The 22,973-nt window shown below is 34.2% G+C and overlaps 1 protein-coding gene across 1 annotated transcript; it reads right to left on the bottom strand.

The window, feature by feature from the left end:
- Positions 1-12,421: 12,421 nt before the first annotated feature.
- On the bottom strand, positions 12,422-22,618 carry LOC139503886 (uncharacterized). The gene is made up of 2 exons (XM_071293878.1): positions 22,455-22,618; positions 12,422-15,638 (listed from the first exon to the last, which is right to left on the bottom strand). Exon 2 carries the CDS (start codon positions 15,453-15,455, stop codon positions 13,509-13,511), a length of 1,947 nt encoding a protein of 648 aa, XP_071149979.1. The 5' UTR covers positions 15,456-15,638; positions 22,455-22,618; the 3' UTR covers positions 12,422-13,508.
- Between the last annotated feature and the right edge of the window lie 355 nt (positions 22,619-22,973).

The following is a 22,973-nucleotide window of genomic DNA, read 5'->3' as shown; positions in this document are numbered from 1 at the left end:
CAAATACTCTATTACCCTTCACGGAGACGTTTAATCAAGTGTGCGCTTTATTAAATACGACTCTATCCTATGGCAAATACTCTATTACCCTTCACGGAGACGTTTGATCAAGTGTGCGCTTTATTAAATACGGATGGTTATGTACAAGATGTCACGGTTAATTACTTTGAATTTAAAATTTAATCGACAGTAATAACAGAACATTCAGTATAACAAAGTAAATAACACATATCTGAGAGGGTGATAGAGCAAATTGTTACCCCTCGAAAAGACATTGTCAACCTCGGCTTCGCCTCAGTTGACAATGTTTTCTCAGGGTAACAATCTGCTCTATCACCCTCTCAGCTATGTGTTATTTATATAGTAGAGCATTTAGTATTTTTTTTTTTATGAAGTTCCCCATTTTGAATTTACCTTGGGTTTGGTATTTTTTTTTATAACATTCGTTATCAACTTCTTTAACTCATATACTGCATTGTCTCAACATTTTCCCTTCTTACTATTTCTTTTGAAGTTTAATTTGCGTGCTTGTTCCAGAGATCGAGAGACTTTGAGTCTCGTTACCTTTACGAATACAAGTCTTTTCTCTTACTCAAATATGCCGACTATTGAGGGTGAACATGCGGTAAAGCTACTACGAGAACACAGAGGCCGTTGAAATGCCAAGGTAATTAATACCACCGCAAAAGAAATAATCCTAAAACATTACAAAAATATTAATGTTATTAATATATGTTAACATAAAATCCATTATGAACTTTCCATTTTTGTGAAGCAACATTCACGCAGCGCCTGCATACAGAGTATATATCTTCCAATTGATCAGATATTCCCCGTTTTGTATTTCCTATCATGATTTCCTTAATAGATGGTTGCTGTTCACAAGGATTGGAACCTATTAAACCAAGAGTTCCAAATGGTGAAGTTGAAATCATCCCTTCGTAAATTTTACTGACGCAATCCCGAGTTGATTAACCGTTATGAAACATCCATTTAACAGATAATATCGGATATGTTCCTTACAATCCCGTTCCCTTTTCACGAATGTGACCTATACAGAATAAGACTTTGTACCAGGTTTTTAATAATAACATGAGCAACACGATGGGTGCAACATGTGGAGCAGGATCTGCGTACCCTTACGGAGTACATGAGATCGCCCCAAGTTTTTGAAATATTGATGCAGTCATTTTCTGTAAATTTAACAAAAGAAAACTCACCAATAAGTTCAACCGTAGTGTTATCAACCCAGTTGGTATAAAATTCAAAAAGACACCAGGCTTATTACAAACTACACTAGATATCGACTCAATAAAGATACCAGACTTATAAAATTAACAGACTACAGTGGACATTATCTAACCAAAGATTTTAAACTTAGATCATACTACTCTGAACATTAACTCATCAAATATACCAGCTTACAACATACTACACTAGACAGGCTTATAATATACTCCACAAGATCTCGACTTATCAAAGATACAAGGCATATATCATACTACACTAAATATTGTTTCATCAAAGATACCAGGCTTATAATATGATAAAGTAGACATTGACTCATCAAGGATACCAGTCTTATAACATACTACAATAAACATTGACTCATCAAAGATACAATGCTTACAACATACTACACATTGACTCATCAAAGATACTAGTCTCAAAATATAATACACTGCACGTTGACAAATCAAAGAATATACCAGTCTTTTAACATACTACACTAGACATTGACTCAAAGATCTCAAAGATACCAGGTGTATAACATACAACATTAGACATTGACTCATCAAATATACCATGCAGGCGTATTACATACAACACTAGACATTGACTCATCAAAGATACCAGTCTCATAATATAATACACTGCACGTTGAGTAATCGAAGATTATACCAGTCTTACAACATACCACACTAGACATTGACTCATCAAAGATACAAGGCATATAACATACAACACTAGACATAACTCATCAAAGATACAAGGCGTATAACATACTGCACTAGACATTGACTCATCACAGATAACAGTTTTATGACATACTACACTTAACATTGAATCATCTAATATACAAGGCTTATAATATACTAAAGTATACATTAACCGAAAATGAAAGGCTGAATATATACTACACAAGATCTCGACTCATCAAAGATACAAGGCGTATATCATAATACACTTGACGTTGATTTATCAAAGATACTACTAGTCTTATAACATACTGCACTTAACATTGAATCATCAAAGAAACCAGGACGCCTCCGGGTGCGGAAATTTCTCGCAACATTGAAGACCTGTTGGTGATCTTCTGCTGTTGTTTTTTTTCTATGGTCGGGTTGTTGTCTCTTTGACACATTCCCCATTTCCATTCTCAATTTTATATAACATACTACACTTAACATTGTATCATCAAGTATATCAGTCTTATAACATACTGCACTAGACATTGATTCATCAAAAATACCAGGCTTGTAACATACTACACAAGATCTCGACTTATCAAAGATACCAGGCTTATATCATACTGCACTAGACATTGATTCATTAAAGATACCAGTCTAACAACGTACCACACTAGACATTGTTTCATTAAAGATACCAGGCTTATAACACACTGCACTAGACATTGATTCATCAAATATACCAGGCGTATAACATACTGCACTAGACATTGTTTCATTAAAGATACCAGGCTTACAACATATCACACAAGATCTCGACTCATCAAAGATACCAGGCTTATATCATACTGCACTGGTCATTGATTCATCAAAGATACCAGTCGTATAACATACTGCACTAGACATTGATTCATCAAATATACCAGTCTAATAACAAACTGCAGTAGACATTGATTCACCAAAGATACCAGTCTTATAACATACTGCACTAGACATTGATTCCTCAAATATACCAGGCGTATAACATACTACACAAGATCTCGACTCATCAAAGATACCAGGCTTATATCATACTGCACTGGTCATTGATTCATCAAAGATACCAGTCGTATAACATACTGCACTAGACATTGATTCATCAAATATACCAGTCTAATAACAAACTGCAGTAGACATTGATTCACCAAAGATACCAGTCTTATAACATACTGCACTAGACATTGATTCCTCAAATATACCAGGCGTATAACATACTACACAAGATCTCGACTCATCAAAGATACCAGGCTTATATCATACTGCACTAGACATTGATTCATCAAATATACCAGTCTAATAACATACTGCACTAGACATTGTTTCATTAAAGATACCATGCTTACAACATACTACACAAGAAATCGACTCATCAAAGATACAAGGCGTATATCACACTGCACAAGACATTGATTCATCAAATATACCAGTCTCATAATATAATACACTGTACGTTGACTAATCAAAGAATATACCAGTTTTATAACATACTACACTAGTTTAGTTTAATTAGTTTAAAACTATGTATTTGTAGTGGATTGGACACAAGTTTTGCAACTTATATTAATCTTTTTCTACATTGCGGGTGCGAGTGCTGCCTTGTAGCGGCATTAACCTGCTCTTTTTCGACATCTACAAGGGTGTCTTTAAATTGCAAGAAATATGGCTCTCTCTTAACCCGTGTCAACCATTTATCGTCCCCTTCTGACGGACTATCATCGTTTCCTTAGACATTGACTCATCAAAGATATCAGCTAAGAACATACTACACTATACATTGACTCATCAAAGATACCAGGCTTACAACTTACTACTTTAGTCATTGACTCAGGCTTATATTATTGATAAACGATACCAGGCTTATAAGATACTACACTGGACCTTGTTTGATCAAATGTATCAGCTTTATAACATACTACACATTGAATCATCAAAGATACCAGGCTTATAATATACTGTGGATTCATTTTTGGTGGGTACGAATTTTCGTGGATTAAGGAAAACTTGCATATTCGTGGATATTTAATTTCGTGGTTTTGCTATAGTATGCATACAAACCTATAGAAAATGTGTCATTTTTTTAACATTTAAATTTGTGGTTCAACTGTACCAACGAATGTCACGAAAATTGATATCTAACGAACAATAATGAATCCACAGTACTACACTAGATATTTATTCATAAAATATACCAGAACACAACGGATACAGAGAAACGGTGTTATTATTTAAGATGAAAATATTGTTGAAATAATAAAAGAATTAGTATTGAAAATATAGTACGACAAAAAAAAAATGCATTACGGTTTGTGCTGTTATTTCTTCTTATAACAATGTCATTTAAGGCTTTGAAATCTGAAATAAAAGTCAGAATTTCAATAATACATAAACAACAATGATGACACTGCTTTTATCCAATATTTGGATATCTCCAGGTATTATTTTATCTTTTGATTAATCATCAAAATAATTTCAAGTTATTTTTGGCTTTTGTACTGAAGAAAGACATAAAGATAACACAGGACAAACATGGAAGCCATAATAAATTATTGAACTATTTGTACTTCATATGAAATTCAAATGTATGATATAATTTCCTCTTGCACAACACATTGTTAAAATAGCTTTCATCCGAGAGAAAAACCCATGAAAGTAAAACGGCCCGCAGAGAACGGACGAGTTTAATTGGAACATAATTGTAGAATTGTAGAACCCTATCTTTGCCTTGAAATAATTGATTATTAATTGTCAATGAAAATGAAGCAACTATAATGATATCGACCAATTGTTTGTCATTTATATTTAATAAATGTTTTTTTTTCGTGCGTAATTACTACAATTATAACTCCAATCTAAAAGGGGGAAGATGACAAACTTTTCGTCAACATGTTCAAGAAACAACTTGTTTATGCTTTGATAGATATTTGACATCTTCAGACAGTCTGTACAGATACTAATGATTTTAATTTACCCGTTTCTACAGGTATAACTGAGGGTATAGGAGGGTTTTACAGACTAGAATAGAAAATGGGTAAAAAGTGCAGAATATATGACAAAAATATAAGGAAAAGAGAAAAACAGGCAAATGTTCTTGTCCCTGTACCAGAGTTTTCCAAGTCACCAGACAAATACATCTATATTAATCCTGTCCTGAAATGTATGTTTGACATAATGATATCGAAATGAACCCACAGCCATTTTCCCACCTCCGGTGTACCAAATAACGACACAGACTCGCTCCCAGCTACTAGTATCATATCATGACTTGAAAGCAGAAGATTGGGTTCGCAGACCATGAAGAGATGATGACGATGCTGAATATTTTAATAAAGGCTAACACAAAAGAAGGCATGTACTGCAAAAATCCGGAAATAATGGCATACAAACAGGTGAAATGGAATTTGCTGGAAATATACTCTTAGATATAAGAACTGTATCTACATCAGCTGAGTTATGAAATATTAAAAAATTAAAACCTGGATTGTTGATGAAGCTGCAGTCCTAGACGATTGTCCCAAGGATAATATAAAGTTCCCGTTGCTTATTAACCTGAACTGTCCTCCTCCACACAGAACAAGCATTAACAGCAACTTTACAAGACAGACATGACTGAAAAACTGGATATTGTGAAGTCAGTAATTCGGAGTAATTCGGGAGAGAGGGATTTTATAAAAATGTGATTAATTTTACAGTCGACGGAATGTGCGACAGCCCGGGCCATTACCAGCCACAAGAAACAGGGACTGAATACCGCCAAGCTTTCACACTTGCCATTGAGACAATAACAGGCCTGACTGAGGGGAAAAGTTTCAAAGAGAATGGTCACAAAGACTATACTGCAAACTTATACAGAGTTTCTCCACTGTCAGCTTGCCCTTCAAGACATATTCGTTAAGAATACCACAACATAATGGAGACGGACGTGCATGGTGCTCAATGGATAATCGACGCAATCATAGCTCGACATCACATGTACATGTACGGTCAAAAGGCTAGCTGACTATGTTCAACTTGGGCAGTAAGTTTCAACCGTCACTGAGAGCTCAAGCAGTTCATCTATATATATGAAAAAAACGTAGGTTGTAAAATGCTTCTTTAGTCTCTTAGGTGCATTCTTTCTCCAAGTTATGGGATTGTTGATCATAAAGTATTGGAGAACTTAACTTAGTGTTAACAATGAAGCTATAATATGAGATCGCACTGAATCATAAAACACTGGTCATAACGAGAAGCCAAGAGTTAAATCATGATGATGTCTAAATTTTCAATTGTATTTCTATACTTTGTTTAGAAGAAAGAAACAAAACTGTATGCAGAAGAAGTATTTAGGATAAAGTTTGAATTTATTTTCATTATCAACTAAAATATAGCTATAGGTAGGTGACATGACATGATCTACTTAAAAGATATCATAAAAATCACGTGGACTGCATGATAAAAGTTAACAAACCGCCATATCATAGGATCTGCTTAAAACATAATAGAGAGAGAAGATGACTGGATCTATCATGATTCGGAATGCTTTTCTGTTAGCTTTTACAACTTTCGCGTGTGGATTTCTATTAGATAATCAGAATGCAGGAGGTCAAAACACTGGTAACCAACAGTATCTGACGGTTTCGGAATTTTACCACGTAAAAACAAATCTCCAGGACGGATTAGTTGATTTGCGCCACGACACGGACAATAAACTAGTGTTGTTGTCATCACAATTACAACAAATGTTTATCTCTTTTAAACAAGAAATAGCCAACAATAACAGCAAAAGTGATGACCTAGAAAACAAATACCGTGACCTTTTACACAGTCATAATGTTCTCCAACACGATTTCGACGCATTAAAGAATAAATATACCGAACTTACCGCGAAAGTTGCCATTTTAGGTCGCAGTGAGAATACCACATTAGCTCTACAAGGGGAGATTTCCGATTTGAAGAACTTAAAAAGTATTCATCAACTCCAAGACTTAACTGCTTTACAAAGTCGGGTTAATACAATCAATGCGCAAACCCATTCTTTGGCTGTAAATGAACAGGCTAGGAACGAAGACTTCCGTGCGTTATATAATCTAACTGTAAATCAAAAACAGATGACAGATAAAAGTATCAAAGCTTTAGAATCGGAAACAAATAACAATATGAAAGCATTGGCCTTCAATACGAGCAACGCTATTAACTCATTAGAGCTCAACACGAGTAACATAGTCGACGCACTTAAGACAACACAAAACTTGATGTCAAATTCGTTTGGTATGAAAACTCAAAAGCTGGAAGGGATATTGAATTCTTCGATGGCAGACTTGCAACAACAGATCACTAGTAGTAATAAAAGAGGTATGTTTGTGAAGTATCATGAATTCACAAGTGGCGGATCCAGAACTTTTCCTTAGGGGTGCCTACTCCAGTCATGCTTCAGTGATTCCCTATGATACAATCAACCAAATTTTTCCCACGAAAGGCGGGGGGCGGGACCCCAGGCCCCCCTGGATCCGCCTATGTTCACAAGATTAAAAAGAGACTTGGCAAGGGAATTCGCATTATAGTTCACATCGCAACATTATTACTTATCATTTTTTATCTAAATTTAAAAATTGACTACAAAAGTGACCCACAAATGTTTCAACTTCGAGTCAATTATAGCTACTTCAATCGCGGAGTTTCCAATTCACCAAACTTGTCAAATTTGCAGTAGGTTCTTTTTTTACAATTCTCAAATATCATATTTTGTCAAGTTGGTGAGCAGGCAACTTCTAACATGTTGTTTTGCGATTGCTACTAAAATTGATTTCTGTGTCAATTGGTTGAAAGGAGACATTACAGTCCGAATAAACACACGGTAGATACAGTGTCCAGCTAGGGTCGTGGTTTTTCTAGTGATTTTATCGTGTTTTTTCGAGTTTGACCACTTTTGTTCGAGTGAATGTGATAAAAATTGCAAACAAACAGACGAGATATAGAAGCTTGAGTTTATAAATGAAAGATTATACAAGTTATGTTTGTATTTGATATAACAAGATATAACAAATCCGACATTATCTTTCGTTAAAAAAGTAAAATTAAGCCTTACAATACTTTTATTCCAAAATATAAAATAAAGCCATTTTATACACATAATAATGCAAATGTCAATGGAAATGCATCGATAGATTATAATTTATATCTATATATCCTCAGATATACAGACACTTTACAAAAAAATCTAGTTATTGCATAAAAAACGACATTTTGAGACTAAAGTAATTTTTCTAAGTCCGTTTTTTTCAAGAGCAGTCCGTTTTTTTAGGGCGTTCGGGTTTTATCAAGTGATTATCCTAAAGTTCTTTTCCAGATACTAAACTAATGCTTTCATCAGGATAATTTTTATTAATGGATATGCGGATTTGTTTTTGTGTGGGCCGAGGACTGGCTTCTTTTAGTAGAATATTTTTTATTACATTTTTCTGATTTTTCACTGCTGTCCAATAGATTTCTGACTCCTTTTGGACTCACATTACCGAAAGGCTTTTCGCATCACTTGGCGTTCCACGTCCGTCGTCATCATCGTCTGTCTACCGTTAACTTTTACAAAAATCTTTTTATCTATAACTACTTGGTAAAGTTTCACCGGACTTGTCCACAATCATCATTAAGGTATCTAGTTTTAAATAATTGTGTCCGGTGACCTCACCTGCAAACCAACATGGCCGATAAGGCTAAAAATGTAACATAGGAGTAAAATTGCATATGTTGGTTTATATCTCTGAAAATGACGCAATTATTGGAAATCTGACACAAGTGAAATGTTCATCTGGTTAAGATCTATGTGCTCTAAAATTTTCATACAATTCAGACGACCCGTAGTTGAATTACTTCCCCTGCATTGATCATTTTAAAGGAAATTTGGCATTTTTTGTTTGTCATCTCTTGAATATAATACAGATACGGATAAACTGTAAACAGCAATAACGTTCAGCCAAGTAAGATCTACATATCAGTCAACATGACCAAAATGGTCCATTAACCCATAAAGGAGTTATAATTACTTTCTATAGTATTTTTTTTACATATTTTACCAACCATCATGGCCAACATGGCTAAATATAGAACAGGGATACAATGTAAGTTTTGCCTATTATTTTGTGAATCATAATAAACAGAGAAAATCTGAAAGGAGAAACAATGTACAGAATGTTGAGCTCTATATACTTTTTGTTCTATACGTCAAAACTATCAGTTATGTGTTTTCAGCAAAAACTGAAGAAGATAGAGAAAACTTCAAACTTTAACTAAACAGAGTTAAAGATCATTAATACCTGTCCACTTTATTTAAACCTTAAAGAAAAGAAATTTGTACGATGAGTTTGTAATCAATTTGAGTAATTAATTTGAAAGCAGTAAAAATGCTTGCGAAACCCCGCATTTTTTAAATATCTTTTTAAGCTGATGGATGTAAACTGTTATGTAACACCAATTATAAGTAACTCATGCTATACTAAGTATTGGTTTCCATAGTTAATTTCATAATATAAAATTATTGAGTTCTATAATATTCTTACATATGGTAGCTATTGTCTTTATTTGCTTAATTATGTTTATTTCAGTTTCCATGACAGCCTGTGTGAATTCACAAGGGACAGATATGTGGTCTAGTAATAAAGTCGTCAAATTTGATAACATTAAACTGCAATACGGTGTAAACAATTTAAGCAGGTTCAAATCCGATGGAAAGTTTGTTGCCGAGATGGAGGGGATGTACAGTGTGTCTGCTTGGATAATGGCAGGTTCAAGTGGAGCAGAATTTGGGATATATCATAATGGTAAATTGATCACCCACACATATGTTAGTGGCACTTCTAGCTATTGGTTTTCGGCAAGCGGAATTGCTACTATTGAACTGCAAATCAATGACACCGTATGGATCGGAACTTTAAATTCAATGCAAATTTATACTAGCTCCGACAGATCGTGCTTCACAATCGTAAAAGTCAAATGATGACACATGTATTTAATCTGCATAACGACTTTAATATGAACTGTTTGATATCAAATTAATTCAACTTTTTTGTAAGTTTTGATTACCACTGTTAATCTTGAGTGTATTTTTTCCCATGTCAATTTTATAGCAAGAGTTTATAAAAAGTAAAAAATAATCTATTTGTAAAATTGTAAAACGTTGGCTAAGATAGGCATTTTCGAAAATACAGGCAAACACACATGAAGGAAAATATTGAAATATTGCAATTTTGAAATAGAATATTATACTGAAATGCTGGTGAAAAATAATACACAATATGTATTATTGTGCGATAAAGAGAATATCAATGGACAATACGGATTCTTTTTTTTCTAGGAAGGATGCTTTTGCATACATTTTTCTTGAATTCGACAATTTTAACTAGAGATTTGTGTTAGGTCAGTGACACAGCAGTGATTATAGGAACTTTGAAATGTAAATCAGTATCTGAGTTCTAAAATAACACCCGCCAGTCGGACATACATTTTTATTAACTTATGTCGAAAGAGTGTATTTCTGAAGGTTAAAATACAAGCTTCACATAAACTTTACAAAGTCATACAAACACTATCAGACGGACATGGCCATTTTACAATATATTTATAGATTTTTACAGCCGATTACAATGAGTATGTAGCTAAAGGTAAAATCTTGAGTTAGCTTGCTTGCTAGCTGAACTGTGAAGTCATTGTTAGGCAAGGTGTATTGCAATCCTTTCGAAGTATCCAAGTCTTACAGACAGATAGATTGATGATTAGTCGGACTATTCTACTCTTAAATGAGGATAGTTTGCCTTACCTAACAATGATTCAGCTAGCTAGCAAGCTTACCAAAGACATTACCTTTAGCTACATACTCATTGAAATCGGCTGTAATTTTAGTTTCCGAGAAATATAATTTTGAAATTGAACTATAATAATGAGATCAAGGTCAGTTAAAACCTGACAGACATATACATTTACACCTTACAATCATTCCATACATCAAACATAGAAGAACTATTGCTTATAGTATCTGTAAAACGGACAAAACCATGGAAACTATTTATAAGCGGTATAAGCTTTGCTCATTGTTGAAGGCCGTATTCAACCTATAGTTGTTTATTTCTGGGTCATTTGGTCTCATTGGCAGTCATACCACATCCTTTTAATACTGACCAATGAACCGTGAAAATGATGCCAAACGGGTGAGACTTAATCTGTCGGACAGACATCTACATGCACCTTACAATCCTTCCATACACGGATTGTAGGGACCTTTTGCTACAAATAGACCAAATCAGAAAAAAATAATATAAGAGCAATGAACCATGAAAATTATGTCAAGGTCAGACGATATGTACACTTACAATAATTCCACACACTCCATAAAGTTGAATAATTGCTAACAGTTTCTGAGATACGGGCATGACTTTCTTAACAACGAAAACTTTTACTTGGTCACTGGTCCACAAAATGTTGAAGAGAGTATGTGGTTCCTGTCCAATCTTGCAAGAATCCCATATACCACATATAGTGGACCTATTGCATATAGTATCTGATAAAAATTTACCAAAGCATGAAAACTAAGCATTGCCTTATGAACCATAAAAATAAAGTTCAGGTCAGACGAAATCAGTCGGACAGACATGGTTACATGCCAAACATTCCATAAACAAATTGTAGTGGTCCTATTGCTTGTTGGACATAAGGTCGAGGTCAGGTGAACTCTGTATGCTTGGCATGTAGACTTTTCAATGAACCAACACATCACATACGGTTATCCCAGTTCTCAGTATTTTACATGATAATAAACAGCTGCGTCACGAGCGCATGATACGCCCGTCGTCTTGTGTGTGGGGTTTTATGCAATAATCATAAATCGTTTCTGAGATACGGTGACAAAAGCCCAAAAAAAAACCTTAAAAAAAATAAGTAACACGAAAATAAAATTTTGAATTATCACCAAAAAATTTACAGATCTTTCGATTAATATAATAAGAAAGGTGTAAAGTTTTAAGCAATAATGAAATTTGGATAAGTCGTTCTAAAGTTGTGGTCACAGGAAAGACAGACGAACAGACAGACGGTCGGACGAACGCCGTTTTGTAAACCATTCGTCATTTTGACGGACGTATAAAACTGATTAAAAAAATCGTTTTTAATACCATGTCAGTAAATGAAGGTAAGGACATATGACAGACAGAAAATTCGTAAAATAAGTCTTAGGTTTTCTGCCTCCTACAATATAAAACTTTGTACAAATAGGGATTACCAGCTGGCACGGTAGCCACGACGTAAATTACGTCTCGCATTCTATGACTTTAGTCACAGGCGAGACAAAATACTTATCGTGATTTAGAGTAATTACTCGCAATTTGCTTGGCAGATATTGTCCTAATAAATTTCAGTACAATTTTTTATCACGTCAATTGGAATTATCTCCGTTGTTTATTACGTCAATTGAAATTATCTCCCTTATACTATTAACCTAATAATAAAAATGAGTTTTGAGTTTTTTAATCATAATATTTTTAATTTTTCACAGTTTTAGATAAAATATCTATAATATATATTTGTTGATATTGTCCAAAAATTATGTCATATAACAAAATCAGAATAAATTTGTTACACAGTGTTCAATTGTCCTAATACGGAATAAAATTTATATCGGGTTTGGCTTCGCCTCACCCGATATGAATTTTATTGACATGATAAATTCTCGTATTAGGACAATATTGCACACTGTGTAACTAATAATCCGAGTTCTACATTTATAAGTTGTAATTATGTTGTATTTTACAAGTTCAAAACTATAAAGTAGCACTTATTGTTCTTTTTAACTGCTATCTTAAAGTTTTACTGAAAATATGTAATAAATAAATGTTCAGCCACATAATTTTGTACATGATTAGTCACAACCCAAGCCACAATTTAGGCAAGTACTTCAATCTTGTTAACAAACCAACAGAACTGCAAAAGTATAGTACTCAATAGGTATACACCCACTCTAGATGCTTTGGTCCATTTTATTACATATAGTGATCGATTGTCGACATATTCCTTTCGTATTTACGGAATCGTTTTGTTAAAAAAAAAAAGTAACATTTTTCTTTACCCGGTCGGTACTTATTATTAGGATGTTAGACAGGTCGATTGCTTTGTTTTAGTGATACATATCTTAAGAACTCCCACAGTGACTCAACTTGCGATACATTAAAATCTTGTTGAGATACGACTACATTATTGTTCTATAACTATGGTAGTTTTTTCATAATGTTTGAACAGTAATGCATTCAACGAAAACGTTGTTGAACACGCACTAACAGTAATTATCCATAACGTATACAGTTCAATGAAGTATCCTAAATGTTGTGTTCATATTTGCAGAAATTAAAATGTGATTGGTGTTTACTTAGGACAATTTGTCGCAATGATTTGTTGAAGTGGTGACGATACTTATGCTCACGTCGTCTTCACACGCATCTTCGTTGTTTTATTTAGCGCATCTTTAGTTCTTCCTAGTTGTTCGTAGATCCTTTTACCAACTGTCACTGAACCTTAAATAAACTGCATTATCATAACATTACGTCAAACGCAATAGCAGTATTTTCTAAGTTCTGTTTTAGTCATACATGCTGACTGGTTACCGTATGTGTTCGTTCGACTAATATCACCTAAAACAGCAAACTGGTTTTGCCCATAGCTTTCTACAGTAACCTCAAACAGAGCATTACTAGGGTATACATCAAAGGAAACTTGATATCTCTCTCGTAAATCTTCTTTTGGTTTATAAAACATATATAGCCAAGGTTTCTTGTTTTGGTTTGAAGCATCATAGCTGAGTTGTGAATTTATCCGTTTAGCATATTGAATTTTTTTCAGTGACAGTTTGGAACATTTTTCTTGCGGAATCTGTTTATTTATGTTTGAAGTGACATATTCTGCTAATTTAACTACGATTGGACTTCCCACGTCAACGCTATCAGAGGAATAGCAGACACAATTGTGCTCATCAATGCCGGCATCTGCGCATGACCGGTCGTTCGGTATTGGACGAAATAAACTTATTCCTCTTGGATACGGAACCGAAACTTCTTGTGATTTGAAGTTTTCGTTCAGTATATCTACTATCGTTTCGTATGCATCAAAAGGTGACGTAAGTCTGTTTATGTTTGTTTTTAAATTTTCATGCAAATTCGGATATGCTTCTTTTAATTGTTGTGGAACTACTAGTGAGATAAAAGGTAGCCTTTCTTCGAGTCTTCCAATCGGAGTATTTCTGATTTTATCAACACGGGATCCATGGTCACTTAAAAATAACAAAAATGAATTGTCCAGAAACCCTTCGGTTTTAAGGAAAGTCATTAGATCTAATAAATCGTCGTCTGCCAACTTAATGAAATTAACATAGTTATGACTAAGTTTATTGTTCCACACAAGTGTGAATTTTAAGTCATCTTTGTAAGCTAGTAAAAATCTTTTAAAATAATCTATAGCAATGACATGCAATGATTTTTCCCCATAGCACAAGTATGATGTTGAGCTAAGCTTCACGTTTTTGTCCTCTAAAAACTGCAAAACATCACTAACAGGGGACTCAAACATTTGCATGTGGTTTATGGCAAGATAAAAAGGTCGCATATAGTGATTTGTAGGAGGTTTTAAGAACCCCCCTCCACCACTGGTTCCTAGATTGAAAGTTGATATTCGCGGCCAGTCTTCCAAAAACATTGTAGATCCACCTAGTCTTGAAACGTTATGCCAAATAAAAGGGTGATTATCAAACTTTGTGTGCTCAACCACAGGAAATTCTTTGGAAAAGGCATAATGTCCTGTAATTAAAGGCGCCAAATTTGGCAGCGTGTTGTCACCTAGTTTGGTATAGCCTTTAAAAACATAAGCGCCTAGATTATTTTCTAAATATGACATTGTCTTCGGAAGTTCGCGTATAGCTGCTAGTCTAGACACTGAATCCATTCCGAAAATCAGTACACTATATTTCCTTTTTGGATTTCTTCTTTTGCTTTCTGGTGGTCGATAGACTTGATAATGTAATCTACTGTAAACCATTTTCCCGCCAATAAAACATTTTACATTCACAAAATCTGTTCGGATAACAACAGAACTATTGAACCACACTTCTGGACCTAGTTCAACATTAAAATCATCGTTTGTCTTCCGAATGACTTCCTGATAATGACATGAAATGCTGTTACTTTGAACGCGCGTTTTATTCAAATGCAATGTAGAATTGAAATCAAAGTATACGAGATCGCTGTCTTTTGAGCACATAATAGGATCAGGTTTCCAGAAAAATTTCATTATTTCTTTATCGTACGGATTCACTTCCGGTATAATGCAGCTTGCTTGAATATTTTTGTGTACATAAACCATATATCCAGGTCCAAAGTACAAATGAAAGATTGTATATCCACTAAAACAAATAAGAGTGCACACGTAGAGAAGTCTTCGTAAAAACGTGTTTCTTCTGACTAAAGCTAGAACGCGTTTCCGTACGACTCGACACGGGTACATTATTGTTATAATGCAATTTACTAACAGACGGGGGTTATTTAAGTTGTATTCTATCCACGATTGTTTTCTTTCGATCTAGTATTTACTGTCACCTCTAGGGTTCGAATCATAAACTCGACTGGACTGTTTGATTATTTACTACAACTGATCTTCGAATATGTTTTTTCCACTGATGAAAATTACCTGAAATATAAAAGAAATAATCCACATTAAGATGAGGTTGCAACAGTTTGGTAATTTCATTCGTACTTGAGTAAATAGAGATATAAGAAGATGTGGTAAGAATGCCAATGCGATAACTTTCGACTCACGACCAAATGAAATAGAATTTAACGACTATAGGTCACCGTACGGCCTTCAACAGTGAACAAATACGCGAAACCCCATACCTAATAGTAAGCTATAAAATGTCCAGAAATGACAAATTGAAACATTTCAACGGAGATCGAAAACTAACGGCTTGATTAATCAATGTTCGAAATAATAAATGAGAACCAAATATGATTTACGTAAAAAAACGACAATACATCTCACCTATTGTGGTGCTGTTACTATTTCTAAAAAAAACTAAATTTGCTTAATTGTCAAAGTCGTTTTAAAATCTGGACCCAATACAAGGTTATTACAATGAGCAAAATGAAGATTTTTTTATAAAGAGTTTTAATTGTTTACAAAAGAACAACAGGTTCATTGTTTACTCATTTTATAACCTGATTGTAGTGATTCGTGTGTATTTTACTTTTCCTTGTCTTATATTACCTTTCCTTCTTCGACATTGTTTGTTAAAATGTCTCTTAAATTACACTATAATGTCGATGGTTACACTATAAAAGGTGTTTGATTTGAATCGTATAAGAATGAATTTAAATATTTGCATGCTTTGAAGTTATATTGATTGATAATTGTTTTTTATATCTTTATAGAGTAGAAGACGATGTAAGTTAACCTTAGTAGTGTCTAACCCTTTGTGACGATGTAAGTTAACCTTAGTAGTGTCTAACCCTTTGTGACGATGTAAGTTAACCTTAGTAGTGTCTAACCCTTTGTGACGATGTAAGTTAACCTTAGTAGTGTCTAACCCTTTGTGTGATATTTTGCAAATAAAATATGTTTAGACTAAGCAATAATCTCTCCGTTTTGAAAAAAACTTAGTGAATATTGTTCAGTTCTTAAAAAAAACCTACTAAGGTTAAGGATCTCAGTATTATGTGTCCTAAAAACTAGCTAGAAATATTACAGTCTAACTGGAGACAGTATAAAAAATAATCTGACACAAAAGACAAATGCTAGATTGAAAATCCTTTACAGACCATCTAAATTCTTGGCATATAATTCTTTAACAGTTTGTCTGCATATAATGGCTGTCATAAGACGCAACTTTGACTATGCCTGTTCAATGTGACATGCAGAGTGAACAACTCCCTCAAGTATGTAATGAATTATTGATAGTTGTGTGTGGTATGTATCATTTGTACTGTCGATTGTTGTGTGTGGTATGTATCATCTGTAATGTCGATTGTTGTGCGTGGTATGTATCATCTGTTATGTCGATTGTTGTGTGTGGTATGTATCATCTGTTATGTCGATTGTTGTGTGTGGTATGTATCATCTGTTATGTCGATGGTTGTATGTGGTATGTATTATCTGTTTTGTCAATGGTTGTGTGTGATCATCTGTTATGTCGATGGCTGTATGTGGTATGTATCATCTGTTTTGTCAATGGTTGTGTGTGATATGTATCATTTGTTGTATTAATGGCTGTGTGTGGTATGTATCATCTGTTATGTCGATGGTTGTGTGACATATGCATCATATGTAATGTTGATGATTGTGTGTGGTATGTATCATCTGTTATGTCGATTGTTGTGCGTGGTATGTATATCTGTGCTGTCGATTGTTGTGTGTGGTATGTATCATCTGTTATGTTGATGATTGTGTGTGGTATGTATTATCTGTTTTGTCAATGGTTGTGTGTGATCATCTGTTATGTCGATGGCTGTATGTGGTATGTATCATCTGTTTTGTCAATGGTTGTGTGTGATATGTATCATTTGTTGTATTAATGGCTGTGTGTGGTATGTATCATCTGTTATGTCGATGGTTGTGTGAAATATGCATCATATGTAATGTTGATGATTGTGTGTGGTATGTATCATCTGTTATGTCGATTGTTGTGCGTGGTATGTATATCTGTGCTGTCGATTGTTGTGTGTGGTATGTATCATCTGTTATGTTGATGATTGTGTGTGGTATGTATCATCTGTTATGTCGATTGTTGTGTGTGGTATGTATCATCTGTTATGTCGATTGTTGTGTGTGGTATGTATCATCTGTGCTGTCGATTGTTGTGTGTGGTATGTATCATCTGTTATGTCGATTGTTGTGTGTGGTATGTATATCTGTGCTGTCGATTGTTGTGTGTGGTATGTATCATCTGTTATGTCGATTGTTGTGTGTGGTATGCATCATCTGTTATGTCGATTGTTGTGTGTGGTATGTATATCTGTGCTGTCGATTGTTGTGTGTGGTATGTATCATCTGTTATGTCGATTGTTGTGTGTGGTATGTATCATCTGTACTGTCGATTGTTGTGTGTGGTATGTATCATCTGTAATGTCGATGGTTGTATGTGGTATGTATCATATGTAATGTCGATGGTTGTGTGACATATGCATCATATGTTATGTTAATGGCTGTGTATGGTATGTATCATCTGTTATGTCGATTGTTGTGTGTGGTATGTATATCTGTGCTGTCGATTGTTGTGTGTGGTATGTATCATCTGTTATGTCGATTGTTGTGTGTGGTATGCATCATCTGTTATGTTAATGGTTGTGTGTGGTATGTATGATCTGTTATGTCGATGGTTGTATGTGGTATGTATCATTTGTTTTGTCAATGGTTGTGTGTGATCATCTGTTATGTCGATGGCTGTGTGTGGTATGTATGATCATGTATCATCCGTTATGTTTATGGTTTTGTGTGGTATGTATCATCTGTAATGTCGATGATTGTGTGTGGTATGTATCATCTGTAATGTCGATGGTCGTATGTGGTATGTACCATAGGTTATGTCGATGGTTGTATGTGGTATGTATTATCTGTTTTGTCAATGGTTGTGTGTGATATGTATCATTTGTTGTATTAATGGCTGTGTGTGATATGTATGATCATGTATCATCTGTTATGTCGATGGCTGTGTGTGGTATGTATGATCATGTATCATCTGCAACGTCGATTGTGGTGTGTGGTATGTATCGTCTGTAATGTCGGTAGCTTGTGTGGTATGTATGATCATGTATCATCTGTAATGTCGATGGTTTTGTGTGGTATGTATCATAATTATGTAATGTCGATGGTTGTATGTCGTATGTCATATGTAATGTTGATGGTTGTGTGTGGTATGCATCATCTGTAATGTTGATGATTGTGTGTGGTATGTATTATATGTAATGTTGATGATTGTGTGTGGTATGTATCATCTGTACTGTCGATTGTTGTGTGTGGTATGTATCATCTGTGATGTCGATGGTTGTGTGTGGTATGTATCATATGTAATGTCGTTGGCTGTATGTGGTATGTATCATATGTAATGTTGATGGTCGTATGTGGTATGTATAATCTGTAATGTTGATGGTTGTGTGTGGTATGTATCATAATTATGTAATGTCGATGGTTGTATGTCGTATGTCATATGTAATGTTGATGGTTGTGTGTGGTATGCATCATCTGTAATGTTGATGATTGTGTGTGGTATGTATCATCTGTAATGTTGATGATTGTGTGTGGTATGTATCATCTGTAATGTTGATGATTGTGTGTGGTATGTATCATCTGTAATGTCGATGGTGGTGTGTGGTATGTATTATATGTAATGTTGATGATTGTGTGTGGTATGTATCATCTGTACTTTCGATGGTTGTGTGTGGTATGTATCATCTGTGATGTCGATGGTTGTGTGTGGTATGTATCATATGTAATGTCGTTGGCTGTATGTGGTATGTATCATATGAAAGGTTGATGGTCGTATGTGGTATGTATCATCTGTCATGTTGATGGTTGTGTGTGGTATGTATCATAATTATGTAATGTCGATGGTGGTGTGTGGTATGTATCATCTGTTATGTCGATAGCTGTGTGTGGTATGTATGATCATGTATCATCTATTATGTTGATGGTTTTGTGTGGTATGTATCATTTGTAATGTCGATGGCTGTGTGTGGTTAGTATTATGCTGGTATCTATGTGTATCATTTGTAATGTTTTATGCTTGTTTCGGTTTAAGCATGTGTCATCTGTTATCTTTTATGCAAATATATGTGTAAGCATGTATCATCTGTTATGTTTAATGCTGGTATCTGTGTAAGCATTTATCATCTGATATGTTTTATGCTGGTATCTGTTGAAACATGTATCACCTGTTATGTTTTGTGTTGGTATGTGTAAGCATGTATCATATGTTATGTTTTATGCTGGTATTTGTTTAAGCATATATCATGTGGTTTGTTTTATGCTGGTATCTGTGTATACATGTATCATTTTGTATGTTTTATGCTGGCATCTGTGTATGCATGTATTATCTGTTATGTTTTATGCTGGTATCTGTGTGTAAGCATGTATCACGTGTTATGTTTTATGCTGGTATCTGTGTAAGCATGTATCATCTGTTATGTTTCATGTTGGTATATGTGTAAGCATGTATCATGTGTTATGTTTTATGCTGGCATCTGTGTTAGGACAAAACATCACAGATGATACATGCTTACACAGATACCAGCATAAAACAAAATCGATGATACATACTTACACAGATACCATCATAAAACATAACATATGATACGTGCTTACACAGATAACAGCATGAAACATAACAGATGATACATAAAAACATACAATTTTTAAAGAAATATTTTAAAGTAAATGATAAAAAAAATATGGCCTTTGTTAGTCTTGTATTATTTCTAATTGTAGTTTCTTGTGTACAATTTGGAGTTTAGTATGGCGTTCATTATAACTGAACTAGTATATATTTGTTTAGGGTCCAGCTGAAGGACGCCTCCGGTTGCGAGAATTTCTCGCTGCATTAAAGACCTGTTGATGACCTTCTGCTGGTGTCTGATCTATGGTCGGGTTGTTGTCTCTTTGACACATTCCCTATTTCCATTCTCAATTTTATGTATCATCTGTTATGTTTCATGCTGGTATCTGTGTAAGCATGTATCATATGTTATGTTTTATGATGATATCTATGTAAGCATGTATCATCGATTTTGTTTTATGCTGGTATCTGTGTAAGCATGTATCATCTGTGATGTTTTATGATGGTATCTGTGTAAGCATGTATCATCGATTTTTTTTATGCTGGTATCAGTGTAAGCATGTATCATCTGTGATGTTTTATGTTGGTATCTGTGTAAGCATGTATCATCGGTTTTGTTTTACACTGGTATCTGTGTAAGCATGTATCATCTGTTATGTTTATGCTGGTATCTGTGTATGAATGTATCATCTGTTATGTTTTATGTTGGTATCTGTGTAAGCATGTATCATCTGTTATGTTTTATGTTGGTATCTGTGTAAGCATGTATCATCTGTTATGTTTTATGCTGGTATCTGTGTATGAATGTATCATCTGTTATGTTTTATGTTGGTATCTGTGTAAGCATGTATCATCTGTTATGTTTTATGTTGGTATCTGTGTATGAATGTATCATCTGTTATGTTTTTTGCTGGTATCTGTGTATGAATGTATCATCTGTTATGTTTTTGCTGGTATCTGTGTATGAATGTATCATCTGTTATGTTTTATGTTGGTATCTGTGTAAGCATGTATCATCTGTTATGTTTTATGTTGGTATCTGTGTAAGCATGTATCATCTGTTATGTTTTATGCTGGTATCTGTGTATGAATGTATCATCTGTTATGTTTTATGCTGGTATCTGTGTAAGCATGTATCATCTGTTATGTTTTATGTTGGTATCTGTGTAAGCATGTATCATCTGTGATGTTTTATGTTGGTATCTGTGTAAGCATGTATCATCTGTTATGTTTTATGTTGGTATCTGTGTAAGCATGTATCATCTGTTATGTTTTATGTTGGTATCTGTGTAAGCATGTATCATCTATTATGTTTTTGCTGGTATCTGTGTATGAATGTATCACCTGAAAAGTATTATGACGATTATGTCAGTGTATTATCATCTGTACTGTTTATATTTATATGTATATGTACCATCGGTCATACTGTAAGTGTAATTTAAAATAAAATTCACTGGACAAAATTTCATATGAAATACTATAGAAGACATTGTTTCATCATGTTTATCAGGGGCGGATCCAGTCATTAAAAAGGGGGGGGGGGGGGGGGCAACCCAGGATAAAAAAGGGGGGTCCAACCATATTTCCCAATTCAAATGCATTGATCTTCCAAATAAAGAAGGGGGTTCCAACCCTCAGAACCCCTCCCTTTTGATCCGCTACTGGACTCATATATAAGAAATAAATACTTTGATAACTAATCAGGAAATATAGTTTTGAGGGTAAAACGGTGGTTATATCCTTACAAAGACTGTATTGACGAAAAAACGTCGGTTTGATTTCACCAACGATTTTTCAGTATGAAGGTGTCAAGAGGAATATTTTGTTCTGAGATGTTAAACTGAGATTGTGATCCAATTTTTTTTAACTCAGATTTATCATTTACTTTAAAATATTAAAATTTCATGTGAGATCTACCTTTTGACATGCCCCTCGGCTAAGTAGACTATTGTAATTTCTGGTCGACAGCTATAGAATCTGTTATGGTTGAAAAAATAACCATCGAACAGAATGGACCCTATCCTACCTTTAACTAAATATAATTATAGTTTAAGGATTATTACTTCCTTATGGCTGCTAAACAATTTGTGTGTTTGTGTATATGTGAAACTATCGTGTGCGTATCGATCGTTTTTTTTTCTAAATTGAACATTACTATATAAATAAATAAAAAGACTTACATTTCAAATTGTCTGGCTACTTCCGGTTTATGATGATGTAAATTAAGTGTGCATGGTGTTTAACAAGATTTATCATTCAAATTCCATTTGACAATGGTTAAATGTCCTTAATGCATTGAGTTTAGACGGTATGCACCAATGAATAAACTGATACAGGTCGATATGTTTATCGCATGATAACATTACTATACCATTTAAATCTTCACACCGGGGAATATTAACAATACGATCAAATTGTACCCTTAAGAGGATAAAAGGCATAATTACACATACAACTTACCAATATGAAGAGACTGTGTGTTATAGGATTCCTTCTCAACAGAACATATCTCTTCAATGATTTAATATTTATGTTATAGGTTTAAACTTGAAAATTCATATATTTAACGATATCTATATATAGATGTATAAACCCATCTAATCTTGGACGAGACCATGATAATGCGAACGTCAAGTATAACTTTTATATGCTCTTGAGGCTAATTTAACATGTGAATTATCAGAGATTTGTTTGAAGAT

This window comes from Mytilus edulis, chromosome 14, assembly GCF_963676685.1.
Source record: "Mytilus edulis chromosome 14, xbMytEdul2.2, whole genome shotgun sequence".
NCBI lineage: Eukaryota > Metazoa > Mollusca > Bivalvia > Mytilida > Mytilidae > Mytilus > Mytilus edulis.
The sequence above is the reverse complement of the archived record's forward strand: the minus strand, read 5'-3'. Positions and strand labels throughout refer to the sequence as shown.

Bases quoted from the DNA above. Each gene is read 5' to 3' on its own strand.
- LOC139503886 (XM_071293878.1), bottom strand. From the start codon at position 15,455: ATGTACCCGTGTCGAGTCGTACGGAAACGCGTTCTAGCTTTAGTCAGA.